General features: G+C 47.2%; 1 protein-coding gene across 1 annotated transcript; it reads right to left on the bottom strand.

Moving 5' to 3' along the window:
• Positions 1–8,841: 8,841 nt before the first annotated feature.
• Positions 8,842–10,472, bottom strand: LOC130297495 (UDP-glucuronosyltransferase 2A2-like). The gene has a single exon (XM_056550024.1). It carries the CDS (start codon positions 10,444–10,446, stop codon positions 8,842–8,844), a length of 1,605 nt encoding a protein of 534 aa, XP_056405999.1. The 5' UTR covers positions 10,447–10,472.
• Between the last annotated feature and the right edge of the window lie 4,561 nt (positions 10,473–15,033).

Genomic DNA, 15,033 nt, shown 5'->3' with positions numbered 1-15,033 from the left:
GCACCCCCGCTCAGGACGCTTTCTAGTTGCACCCCCGCTCAGGACACTTTCTAGTTGCACCCCCGCTCAGGACACTTTCTAGTTGCACCCCCGCTCAGGACACTTTCTAGTTGCACCCCCGCTCAGGACACTTTCTAGTTGCACCCCCGCTCAGGACACTTTCTAGTTGCACTCCCGCTCAGGACACTTTCTAGTTGCACTCCTGCTCAGGACACTTTCTAGTTGCACCCCCGCTCAGGACACTTTCTAGTTGCACCCCTGCTCAGGACACTTTCTAGTTGCACCCCCGCTCAGGACACTTTCTAGTTGCACTCCTGCTCAGGACACTTTCTAGTTGCACCCCCGCTCAGGACACTTTCTAGTTGCACCCCCGCTCAGGACGCTTTCTAGTTGCACCCCCGCTCAGGACACTTTCTAGTTGCACTCCTGCTCAGGACACTTTCTAGTTGCACCCCCGCTCAGGACGCTTTCTAGTTGAACTCCTGCTCAGGACACTTTCTAGTTGCACCCCCGCTCAGGACACTTTCTAGTTTCACCCCTGGTCAGGACACTTTCTAGTTGCACCCCCGCTCAGGACACTTTCTAGTTTCACCCCTGCTCAGGACACTTTCTAGTTGCACCCCTGCTCAGGACACTTTCTAGTTGCACCCCCGCTCAGGACACTTTCTAGTTGCACCCCTGCTCAGGACACTTTCTAGTTGCACCCCTGCTCAGGACACTTTCTAGTTGCACCCCCAGTCAGGACACTTTCTAGTTGCACCCCCGCTCAGGACACTTTCTAGTTGCACCCCCGCTCAGGACACTTTCTAGTTGCACCCCCGCTCAGGACACTTTCTAGTTGCACCCCCAGTCAGGACACTTTCTAGTTGCACCCCCGCTCAGGACACTTTCTAGTTGCACCCCCAGTCAGGACACTTTCTAGTTGCACCCCCAGTCAGGACACTTTCTAGTTGCACCCCCGCTCAGGACACTTTCTAGTTGCACCCCCAGTCAGGACACTTTCTAGTTGCACCCCCGCTCAGGACACTTTCTAGTTGCACCCCCGCTCAGGACACTTTCTAGTTGCACTCCTGCCCGGGCCCTCATCTATCGACTGGAAAGAGAGACGCTCTGTTCTACGAAAGTATCACACACGCAGGGTTCACTCATTTATTGTATTATGTAGACTTTGTACAGTTTCATTACATTTCATGGTCGTCCAGGGCTTTTTACCTAAACTAAGGCAAAACTAAAACGGTGATGTTTGAATAGGCCCTTAGGGCTACACGGCTGTCCGGGCATGCTGGGTGTTGTAGTTTTGCAACATCTGGAGGTCCGCAGCTTGTAGACCACTGTCCTATACTTTACATTGCACGGATCCCTGAACATACAATGGTTTCAAGAAACGATGGTCCATTTGGAACGGATTCCCATCGTATGTTGAGGGACCACTGTATATGGAGGCAGAGTAGTAAAGAGAACCTGTCATCTAAACTAATTCAGATGATATTCCCCAACTACTCCTAACACCCCTCCTGCCCCTAAAAAGCGTTTATGAGCTTTACATAGCTCTGTATCATACCTACATTTTTGTCGCACCATCTGTGTGACTAATTCTGTGCCCAAATTTTACACCGCACAACCTTCACTTTTGAAAACGCTTGGAGTGATTTTGTTTTTTTTTTACTTGAAAATGGGCGTGGTTAACCAAAAATGGGCGTGGTTAACAAAAAATGTTGATGATAAACAAGGAGAATTGTTGTAATGTTTGAAAAATATTAGTTTTTTTTCGTGGCTATTTAGCTTCTCGGAATCATTCGGAGTTTGTGCACCACGATTGACTAGTGCGACACAAAAAAATGTGCGACAGAATAGTAAATAGACCTGAAAAAAAAGATGAGTGATATTGAAATCACTCAAGAATAAACAATCCACTCTTAGTAAATCAGGGCCATCGTGTGATGGAGAAAGTGGGCGTTCCCCAGCAGGGGCGACGTCACTGAAGCCTGCGAGAAATGTACCTCGCCATGCCGCACGCACTTCCTGAGTTTGGTCTACAGCCAGGCCGGGAAGAGACCAAACTAGCTGTTTGACTTGTGGCAGGGAACAGAACAGAGCCACCTAGTGTCTGTTTTTTCAATCACATTAAAAACATATAAAGGTTGAGAATTTTAACAGCAAGTAAATAGCAAAGTGTCTTATAATAACATAGGGAACAATATATTAAAAGTTTAGTTTGGTGACAGGTGCTTTTTAAAGGGGTACTCCGGTGGAAAACATTTTTTTTTTTATAAATCAACTGGTGCCAGAAAGCTGTATGCTACAGAGGAAATTCTTTACATTTTGAATTTCTTTTTTGTCTTATCCACAGTGCTCTCTGCTGACACCTCTGTCCATGTCAGGAACTGTTCAGAGCAGGAGAAAATCCTCATTGCAAACCTCTCCTGCTCTGTACAGTTCCCGATAAGGGCATCAGGTGTCAGCAGAGAGCACTGTGGACAAGACAAAAAAAGAAATTCTAAAAGAAAAGAATTTCCTCTGTCGCACACAGCTGCTAAAAAAAAAAATTCCACCGGAGTACCCCTTTAAGGTATTATGAACCACCTGTTCATAGGAGCAGAACATACATGTGATCACAGCCGTGTATATTGTCAGGACATGTGATCACAGCTGTGTATGTTGTCAGGACATGTGATCACAGCAGTGTATATTGTCAGGACATGTGATCACAGCCGTGTATATTGTCAGGACATGTGATCACAGCCGTGTATATTGTCAGGACATGTGATCACAGCCGTGTATATTGTCAGGACATGTGATCACAGCTATGTATATTGTCAGGACATGTGATCACAGCAGTGTATATTGTCAGGACATGTGATCACAGCCGGGTATATTGTCAGGACATGTGATCACAGCCGTGTATATTGTCAGGACATGTGATCACAGCAGTGTATATTGTCAGGACATGTGATCACAGCAGTGTATATTGTCAGGACATGTGATCACAGCCGTGTATATTGTCAGGACATGTGATCACAGCCGTGTATATTGTCAGGACATGTGATCACAGCCGTGTATATTGTCAGGACATGTGATCACAGCCGTGTATATTGTCAGGACATGTGATCACAGCCGTGTTTATTGTCAGGACATGTGATCACAGCCGGGTATATTGTCAGGACATGTGATCACAGCCGTGTATATTGTCAGGACATGTGATCACAGCCGTGTATATTGTCAGGACATGTGATCACAGCCGTGTATATTGTCAGGACATACATGTGATCACAGCCGTGTATATTGTCAGGACATGTGATCACAGCCGTGTATATTGTCAGGACATGTGATCACAGCCATGTATATTGTCAGGACATGTGATCACAGCCGTGTATATTGTCAGGACATGTGATCACAGCCGTGTATATTGTCAGGACATGTGATCACAGCCGTGTATATTGTCAGGACATGGGATCACAGCGTGTATATTGTCAGGACATGTGATCACAGCCGTGTATATTGTCAGGACATGTGATCACAGACGTGTATATTGTCAGGAAAATACACGTGATCACAGCCTTGTATATTGTCAGGACATACACGTGATCACAGCCGTGTATATTGTCAGGACATGTGATCACAGCTTGTATATTATCAGGACACGTGATCACAGCCGTGTATATTGTCAGGACATACATGTGATCACAGCCGTGTATATTGTCAGGACATGTGATCACAGCCGTGTATATTGTCAGGACATGTGATCACAGCCGTGTATATTGTCAGGACATACATGTGATCACAGCCGTGTATATTGTCAGGACATGTGATCACAGCTGTGTATATTGTCAGGACATACATGTGATCACAGCCGTGTATATTGTCAGGACATGTGATCACAGCCGTGTATATTGTCAGGACATGTGATCACAGCGTGTATATTGTCAGGACATGTGATCACAGCCGTGTATATTGTCAGGACATGTGATCAAAGCCGTGTATATTGTCAGGACATGTGATCACAGCCGTGTATATTGTCGGGACATGTGATCACAGCCGTGTATATTGTCGGGACATACATGTGATCACAGCCGTGTATATTGTCAGGACATGTGATCACAGCCGTGTATATTGTCAGGACATGTGATCACAGCCGTGTATATTGTCAGGACATGTGATCACAGCCGCGTATATTGTCAGGACATGTGATCACAGCCGTGTATATTGTCAGGACATACATGTGATCACCGCCGTGTATATTGTCAGGACATGTGATCACAGCCATGTATATTGTCAGGACATACATGTGATCACAGCCGTGTATATTGTTAGGACATGGGATCACAGCGTGTATATTGTCAGGACATGTGATCACAGCCGTGTATATTGTCAGGACGTGATCACAGCCGTGTATATTGTCAGGACATGTGATCACAGCCGTGTATATTGTCAGGACATACATGTGATCACAGCTATGTATATTGTCAGGACATGTGATCACAGCATGTATATTGTCAGGACATGTGATCACAGCCGTGTATATTGTCAGGACATGTGATCAAAGCCGTGTATATTGTCAGGACATGTGATCACAGCCGTGTATATTGTCAGGACATACATGTGATCACAGCTGTGTATTTTGTCAGGACATACATGTGATCACAGCCGTGTATATTGTCAGGACATGTGATCACAGCCGTGTATATTGTCAGGACATGTGATCACAGCCGTGTATATTGTCAGGACATGTGATCACAGCCGTGTATATTGTCAGGACATGTGATCACAGCCGGGTATATTGTCAGGACATGTGATCACAGCCGTGTATATTGTCAGGACATGTGATCACAGCCGGGTATATTGTCAGGACATGTGATCACAGCCGTGTATATTGTCAGGACATGTGATCACAGCCGTGTATATTGTCAGGACATGTGATCACAGCCATGTATATTGTCAGGACATGTGATCACAGCCGTGTATATTGTCAGGACATGTGATCACAGCCGTGTATATTGTCAGGACATGTGATCACAGCCGTGTATATTGTCAGGACATGGGATCACAGCCGTGTATATTGTCAGGACATGTGATCACAGCGTGTATATTGTCAGGACATGTGATCACAGACGTGTATATTGTCAGGAAAATACACGTGATCACAGCCGTGTATATTGTCAGGACATACATGTGATCACAGCCGTGTATATTGTCAGGACATGTGATCACAGCTTGTATATTGTCAGGACATGTGATCACAGCCGTGTATATTGTCAGGACATGTGATCACAGCCGTGTATATTGTCAGGACATGTGATCACAGCCGTGTATATTGTCAGGACATGTGATCACAGCCGTGTATATTGTCAGGACATGTGATCACAGCCGTGTATATTATCAGGACATGTGATCACAGCTGTGTATATTGTCAGGACATACATGTGATCACAGCCGTGTATATTGTCAGGACATGTGATCACAGCCGTGTATATTGTCAGGACATGTGATCACAGCGTGTATATTGTCAGGACATGTGATCACAGCCGTGTATATTGTCAGGACATGTGATCAAAGCCGTGTATATTGTCAGGACATGTGATCACAGCCGTGTATATTGTCGGGACATGTGATCACAGCCGTGTTTATTGTCAGGACATACATGTGATCACAGCCGTGTATATTGTCAGGACATGTGATCACAGCCGTGTATATTGTCAGGACATGTGATCACAGCCGTGTATATTGTCAGGACATGTGATCACAGCCGTGTATATTGTCAGGACATACATGTGATCACCGCCGTGTATATTGTCAGGACATGTGATCACAGCCATGTATATTGTCAGGACATACATGTGATCACAGCCGTGTATATTGTTAGGACATGGGATCACAGCGTGTATATTGTCAGGACATGTGATCACAGCCGTGTATATTGTCAGGACGTGATCACAGCCATGTATATTGTCAGGACATGTGATCACAGCCGTGTATATTGTCAGGACATACATGTGATCACAGCCGTGTATATTGTCAGGACATGCGATCACAGCGTGTATATTGTCAGGACATGTGATCAAAGCCGTGTATATTGTCAGGACATGTGATCACAGCGTGTATATTGTCAGCACATGTGATCACAGCCGTGTATATTGTCAGGACATGTGATCACAGCCGTGTATATTGTCAGGACATGTGATCACAGCCGTGTATATTGTCAGGACATGTGATCACAGCCATGTATATTGTCAGGACATACATGTGATCACAGCCGTGTATATTGTCAGGACATGTGATCACAGCCGTGTATATTGTCAGGACATGTGATCACAGCGTGTATATTGTCAGGACATGTGATCACAGCAGTGTATATTGTCAGGACATGATCACAACAGTGTATATTGTCAGGACATGTGATCACAGCCGTGTATATTGTCAGGACATGTGATCACAGCCGTGTATATTGTCAGGACATGTGATCACAGCCGTGTATATTGTCGGGACATGTGATCAAAGCCGTGTATATTGTCAGGACATGGGATCACAGCCGGGTATATTGTCAGGACATGGGATCACAGCGTGTATATTGTCAGGAGATGTGATCACAGCCGTGTATATTGTCAGGACATGTGATCACAGACGTGTATATTGTCAGGAAAATACATGTGATCACAGCCGTGTATATTGTCAGGACATGTGATCACAGCGTGTATATTGTCAGGACACGTGATCACAGCCGTGTATAGTCAGGACATACATGTGATCACAGCCGTGTATATTGTCAGGACATGTGATCACAGCCGTGTATATTGTCAGGACATGTGATCACAGCCGTGTATATTGTCAGGACATACATGTGATCACAGCCTTTGTATATTGTCGGGACATGTGATCAAAGCCGTGTATATTGTCAGGACATGGGATCACAGCCGGGTATATTGTCAGGACATGGGATCACAGCGTGTATATTGTCAGGACATGTGATCACAGCCGTGTATATTGTCAGGACATGTGATCACAGACGTGTATATTGTCAGGACATGTGATCACAGACGTGTATATTGTCAGGACATGTGATCACAGCGTGTATATTGTCAGGACACGTGATCACAGCCGTGTATATTGTCAGGACATACATTTGATCACAGCCGTGTATATTGTCAGGACATGTGATTACAGCGTGTATATTGTCAGGACACGTGATCACAGCCGTGTATATTGTCAGGACATACATTTGATCACAGCCGTGTATATTGTCAGGACATGTGATCACAGCCGTGTATATTGTCAGGACATACATGTGATCACAGCCGTGTATATTGTCAGGACATGTGATCACAGCAGTGTATATTGTCAGGACATGTGATCACAGCCGTGTATATTGTCAGGACATGTGATCACAGCAGTGTATATTGTCGGGACATGTGATCAAAGCCGTGTATATTGTCGGGACATGTGATCACAGCCGTGTATATTGTCGGGACATGTGATCACAGCCGTGTATATTGTCAGGACATGTGATCACAGCCGTGTATATTGTCAGGACATGTGATCACAGCCGTGTATATTGTCAGGACATGGGATCACAGCCGGGTATATTGTCAGGACATGGGATCACAGCGTGTATATTGTCAGGACATGTGATCACAGCCGTGTATATTGTCAGGCCATGGGATCACAGTGTGTATATTGTCAGGACATGGGATCACAGCGTGTATATTGTCAGGACATGTGATCACAGCCGTGTATATTGTCAGGACATGGGATCACAACCGTGTATATTGTCAGGACATACATGTGATCACAGCCGTGTATATTGTCAGGACATGTGATCACAGCAGTGTATAGTGTCAGGACATGTGATCACAGCCGTGTATATTGTCAGGACATGTGATCACAGCCGGGTATATTGTCAGGATATGTGATCACAGCCGTGTATATTGTCACAACATGTGATCACAGCAGTGTATATTGTCAGGACATGTGATCACAGCCGTGTATATTGTCAGGACATGTGATCACAGCCGTGTATATTGTCAGGACATGTGATCACAGCCATGTATATTGTCAGGACATGTGATCACAGCCATGTATATTGTCAGGACATGTGATCACAGCCGTGTATATTGTCAGGACATGGGATCACAGCCATGTATATTGTCAGGACATACATGTGATCACAGCCGTGTATATTGTCAGGACATGTGATCACAGCAGTGTATAGTGTCAGGACATGTGATCACAGCCGTGTATATTGTCAGGACATGTGATCACAGCCGGGTATATTGTCAGGACATGTGATCACAGCCGTGTATATTGTCACGACATGTGATCACAGCAGTGTATATTGTCAGGACATGTGATCACAGCCGTGTATATTGTCAGGACATGTGATCACAGCCATGTATATTGTCAGGACATGTGATCACAGCCATGTATAGTGTCAGGACATGTGATCACAGCCGTGTATATTGTCACGACATGTGAATGATTTGCTTTCTGCGGATTTGGACCAGTGTCACCCACATGGAATAGTGACAGTAATGTCTACAGCCGTCTGCCATGTGTGAACCTGTCCTTAGAGTTCAGATGAACATAGTAATCTCTGACATTAACCCTATGAGCTCTGTTCAGTCATCTCTGACATTAACCCTATGATCTCTGTTCAGTCATCTCTGACATTAACCCTATGATCTCTGTTCAGTCATCTCTGACATTAACCCTATGATCTCTGTTCAGTCATCTCTGACATTAACCCTATGATCGCTGTTCAGTCATCTCTGACATTTCCCCTATGATCTATGTTCAGTCATCTCTGACGTTAACCCTATGATCTCTGTTCAGTCATCTCTGACATTAACCCTATGATCTCTTCTGCTTCCTACTCTGCTTCTGCCCCCAGCAGATTCGTAGCACAGCGCAGAGGAATCTGTATATGACATAAAGACACAGGAGAAGTCCTGTAAGAAGAAGAGCAGAGACATCCAGGAGATAATACTGGTACCAGGGCAGGTCGTGGCCGGCTGCCCGCAGATGTCCTGCCCCTCCATGGCGGATGACAAACTCTGTCCAAAACACAGCCAAGTCCCTTGGAGGGACAGGGGCATCATGGTGCAGGTCAGAGAGATGTGTCATGGCCCTCTTGTATGAAGGGTCATCGATAACCAGACGCACAGCATTGTATATATCCTGAGCAGTGACATCTTGGGGGTTCTCCAGGAGGACAGCTGCTCCTTTGGTTTTCAGGCGAAGAATGTTTTCATACTGGTCACCGAAAAGCGGGAATCCTACTATGGGAACACCATGACAAATAGCCTCATAGATGCCATTCTCCCCACCGTGTGCTAGGAAGGCCTTGGTCTTAGGGTGACTGAGAAGATCATTTTGTGGAAGCCAGTCCACAGTCTTTGTGTTATTTCCCAAGGTGTCCAGAGGTTCTCCAGAATACCGCCAGATAACGTGCTCCTTCAGCTGAGCCAAACCTGCCGCAATCTCTCTGGCTATGTTAGTCGGCAGACTCTTGACGATGGTGCCCAAGGAGAAGACTACAACACCATGTTCAGAAGTGTCCATGAAGTCTTGAATATCTTGGGTGAGAGGCTTGGGGGCTTTGCATTGGAAGCCCCCAATATACACAGCGTTGGGCATGGTAGGCCGTGGGAATTCAAATACAAAGTCGACTTTCATCAGGTATATGTCGGCCTTCTTGTACATCTCCCACACACTAATGTCCGTGTTGAGATAGTGTTGAATGAGTTTGTTGTAGGCTGGGTATATCAGAATTTGGCTGGCCGCCTGGTATAGGACATATAACAGGACATTTTGGACCCTCTCAGAGAAAACCATTCTATCTGTTACTCTGGAGTTTATAACTGGCACATAAGAGAGCGGAGATGGAGCAATAGCAAAATGCATGTCTTCCGTAGGCATCCACCTTCCAAAAAATACAATGGGAAGCTTCAAGTAATGTGCCAACATCACCCCCGCCACAGTATAGGGGTCGGCAAGTATCACATCGAAACCACTGCTCTTCAGACCTTCCAGAATCTCCTGATTCTCAAATAAAGCAGTAATGGCCACAGTGCCCATCTGTGTTCCTGCCTGTAGGGTCTTGATGAACTCCCATGCCACGCCAAAGGACGACCCATATTTGGTGAAGGCTTGTTGGAAGACCCAGTTCAAGGCGTAGTCTTCAAACTCTTTTCTGCTCATTGTCTGCTGTATGGACATGGGCACAGTCAGCAGCTTGAAGTCCTCGGAGGTCTCCTCGATGTAGAGACTGATTGAAGGTCTTAGGACGGTCAGTTCGTGTCCTCTCTGAACCAGCTCCATCATAAGTATCTTGATGTTAATCCAATGGCTTCCTTCTACCGGTACCACCAGGATCTTCCCGGCCTGTGCACAGGAGAGGAGGAGCAGGAGACAAGTGGAGAAGGAAACCCCATACATCTTGTCACTGACCGCCATGGCAGAGACGGGGAACGAGTGAAAGACCTTCAGGAGACCTGGAACTTTGTATTATACAACGTGCAGGAAGAAGGAGGAGAGTTCATGTCTTCCAAGACTCAACGTATACTGCAGAGTCATCGTGACATTGTAGATTGGCTCCTCCTATGACTTGTATAAGGGGCCCTCAACCCTCTCAGTGTCAGGTATATGGAATAACCTTACACTTATCTCTGACGGTGTTTGTAGAAACCGATTCGCCTCCTTATCTGGTAGCACAAACTACACTTGATCTTCTGCGATGTGCGGTCGGTCTATAATCTTTATCCAGGGGGAGGGGAGAGCTGGTGAATGAAATGAACCATGGACTCACATAGTAACTATACGAGGAACTCCGACTCTATGAGGACCACAGACTGAACCCCCGGCCGGAGCGCTGTGTCCCGGCTATATTCAGAATATAGCACATGATTGGCTTTCCCAAGCTATTCTGCCTCTTCGTATCAGCATTTGGTGGGAGTCCTAGCATCCAGACTCCCATTGATCAGAATTTCTGATGTGTCGCTATGTCATACGTTTTGTTAGCGTCTACACTTTAGGCTGGGCTGTGGAGTCTACGGTATGGTGGCCATACTTATAACTTGGTGGGCCTGTTGTCATGGATCCATGAATTATCCCTACAGGATTTCCCCAGGTTAGGACTGGAGAGATGGTGCTAGGACTATGGTGGACGAAAGCTTGGGCAGAAGTAAACGGAGTTATCACTCCATTAAAAACATCCATCCCCTATGTCCAGAATGAGGTCCGAATCCCCCTGATGAAGGCTCTGGCCCCCACCTTCTGAGACGCACTCATCTCGGCAGTGACGGCCCGCTTAGCGGGCCGTCACTGCCGCGATGAGTATGTCTCAGGTGTGGATAGTATGTCTCAGGGGTGGATAGAATATAGGTTTTTAGCTTTATAAACCCCTTGAAAAATCTTAATCCTTCCAGTACTTATCAGCTGCCATATGCTCTACAGGAAGTTGAGTAGTTCTTTCCAGTCTGACCACAGTGCTCTCTGCTGACACCTCTGTCCATGTCAGGAACTGTCCGGAGCAGGAGAGGTTTGCTGTGGGGATTTGTTCCTGCACGGACACAGACAGAGGTGACAGCAGAGAGCACAGTGGTCAGACTGGAAAGAACTACACAACTTCCTGTGGAGCATACAGAAGCTGATAAGTATTGGAAGGATTAAGATTTTTATGTAGAAGTAATTTACAAATCTGTATAACTTCCTGGGACCAGGTGATTTGGAAGCATTTGTTTTCCATCGGAGTACCCCTTTAAGGTGGGGAGCATAGCTGAGCAGATATCAATGGTGACCTTGAAGAGTTAAAGGACAATCTGAGACTTTGGTTTCACTGAGAAAAGGACCAGAAGGTTGAGAATGCGATCAGGACTGAAGACGACAGTGAGGACCAACAATGGTCTGCGGGGTCCCATACACAGCTGTGATGTCCTGTGTGATCTGACTGGTCTGCGGGGCCCCATACACAGCTGTGATGTCCTGTGTGATCTGACTGGTCTGTGGGGTCCCATACACAGTTGTGATGTCCTGTGTGATCTGATTGGTCTGCGGGGCGCCATACACAGCTGTGATGTCCTGTGTGATCTGATTGGTCTGTGGGGCCCCATACACAGCTGTGATGTCCTGTGTGATCTGATTGATCTGCGGGGCCCCATATACAGCTGTGATGTCCTGTGTGATCTGATTGGTCTGTGGGGCCCCATACACAGCTGTGATGCCCTGTGTGATCTGACCGGTCTGTGGGGTCCCATACACAGCTGTGATGTCCTGTGTGATCTGATTGGTCTGCGGGGCCCCATATACAGCTGTGATGTCCTGTGTGATCTGACTGGTCTGCGGGGCCCCATACACAGCTGTGATGTCCTGTGTGATCTGATTGGTCTGTGGGGTCCCACACACAGCTGTGATGTCCTGTGTGATCTGACTGGTCTGCGGGACCCCATACACAGCTGTGATGTCCTGTGTGATCTGACTGGTCTGTGGGGTCCCATACACAGCTGTGATGTCCTGTGTGATCTGATTGGTCTGCAGGGCCCCATACACAGCTGTGATGTCCTGTGTGATCTGACTGGTCTGCGGGGCCCCATACACAGCTGTGATGTCCTGTGTGATCTGATTGGTCTGCGGGGCCCCATACACAGCTGTGATGTCCTGTATGATCTGATTGGTCTGCGGGGTCCCATACACAGCTGTGATGTCCTGTGTGATTTGATTGGTCTGCGGGGTCCCATACACAGCTGTGATGTCCTGTGTGATCTGATTGGTCTGTGGGGCCCCATACACAGCTGTGATGTCCTGTGTGATCTGATTGGTCTGTGGGGCCCCATACACAGCTGTGATGCCCTGTGTGATCTGATTGGTCTGCGGGGCCCCATACACAGCTGTGATGTCATGATTGTCCTTTGTTAGACACTTTTGGCTACTTGGTTTATAAAATCAGACCATCATGACCCCCCCCCCACAGCAGACAACCCACATAGATCACATACTTTTGTAGAATTTTATTTGTAAACAAATACTCAACTAAATTTAATCAAATTTCTTGCGAATTAGAGAAAGCAGCAGTTCTGTTTGTTATTAGGACTTTATAGAGGAAGACAGAGGCTGAGAAGCCAGCAGGGGGCGCCCCGCACCACAAACACCCCATCAGGGTCAGTCCCACATGGCTGTCCGGTCAAAAAGAAAGTCATAAATGGTCCCATGAAGGAGCGTCTGCAGGATCGGAGCATTTTCTGGACACCAGGTGGCGCTGCAGGAGGAGGACAATGGTGACTGAAGAGCGAGCTGGACAAGTCTATACTGAGGCGGGAGTACACATGGTTTTACAGCACATGACACAGAATGATGTTAGTGTCCTTTAATCTGGCGCCTTACCATGCAGCGATCCTGATAATCTGGCACTTGATGGGTCCGTGGCGGCTCCTGAATATAATGATGAGGCTCTTCAGGACCGGCGGTGTATGAGGAGGCAGCTACTGGTTCCGAAGCTCCGATAATCCAATCCCAGACTCAATATTACTCTGTCTGTTAATGGAAGAGAAACACAATGCCACCAAACTGCTGCACCCCTGGGGGGCGGGACAAACACCCTCCTCTACACCAGGTACCCAGCTCTGCAGGGGCGGGGCCTGGAGGTAAGAGGGTATTTAAAGGCTTATTCCAGACACATTTACACAACCACAGTCATGGGGTAAAAACAAGTTTTACAAAACGTCTCTTCTCATCACCCCTTGGATCAGTTCTCCATCTCTCCCAATGATCATGTGATCACCCTCTATGATGACAGCAATAACACTGCCCCCTACTGGTACATGTAATACTGGTTCCCATGGACAATAAAATGGACCTCAACTTATCCCACCTCCCACTTGGGCCCCATCCAACACTTTAGAGGGGGGACATGTATCTATCTGTCCTATAGATGAAATACCCTAAACTTTTATTGCAAATCTACAGTAGGGGGCGATAGATCGGACGTTTAACAGTCAAAGTGGTGGTAAATGGTGGATCCCGGTCCGTGGTAATAGTAATTCTTGTATTAGTGTTTTTACTGCTGCTAATCGACACAGGTTGTGAAGAACTACAACTCTCAGCTGAGCCCGAGGCACAGACCCACCCTGGACTTTATGTTAAATAAAAATAAAATATATAACCTGTGTGTTAAGTCCTTTCAATCAGAGGAATACATACAATTCTTTTTTTTTTCTTCTCTAAAATAAATTAGTAAAAAATATTCTTTTTGTTATCTGGCGTAGTCTGTGCTTCAGAAGATTACAGGGAGCCGTCAGCAGTCCGACAGGAGGGTAGGCACCCCGAGGAGCTCAGGACAGGGTTAACAGCACACCGAGGAGCTCAGGACGGGGTTAACAGCACACAGACAGGAAGGCAGGCACCCCGAGGAGCTCAGGATGGGGTTAACAGCTCACCGACAGGAGGGTAGGTACCCCGAGGAGCTCAGGACAGGGTTAACAGCAGCCCGAGGAGCTCAGGACAGGGTTAACAGCACCCCGAGGAGCTCAGGACAGGGTTAACAGCACACCGAGGAGCTCAGGACAGGGTTAACAGCTCACCGACAGGAGGGTAGGTACCCCGAGGAGCTCAGGATGGGGTTAACAGCTCACCGACAGGAGGGTAGGTACCCAGAGGAGCTCAGGACAGGGTTAACAGCACACCGAGGAGCTCAGGACAGGGTTAACAGCTCACCGACAGGAGGGTAGGTACCCCGAGGAGCTCAGGATGGGGTTAACAGCTCACCGACAGGAGGGTAGGTACCCAGAGGAGCTCAGGACAGGGTTAACAGCACCCCGAGGAGCTCAGGACGGGGTTAACAGCTCACCGACAGGAGGGCAGGCACCCCGAAGAGCTCAGGACGGGGTAAAAAGCTCACCTACAGGAGGACAGGAACCCCGAAGAGCTCAGGATGGGGTTAACTATTGCTGTGCGGCTCGGCGTGCTGTCGGTAGGTTAGTGGATGGTCGGGGACTCAATGTCAGTGGGTTAGTGGACGGTCAGCGTCAGTGGGTTAGTGGACGGTCAGCG

Source organism: Hyla sarda, chromosome 13 (genome assembly GCF_029499605.1).
Source record: "Hyla sarda isolate aHylSar1 chromosome 13, aHylSar1.hap1, whole genome shotgun sequence".
Lineage (NCBI taxonomy): Eukaryota > Metazoa > Chordata > Amphibia > Anura > Hylidae > Hyla > Hyla sarda.
Note: the sequence above shows the minus strand (reverse complement) of the source record. Positions and strands in the feature narration are given on the sequence as shown.

Bases quoted from the DNA above. Each gene is read 5' to 3' on its own strand.
- LOC130297495 (XM_056550024.1), bottom strand. From the start codon at position 10,446: ATGGCGGTCAGTGACAAGATGTATGGGGTTTCCTTCTCCACTTGTCTC.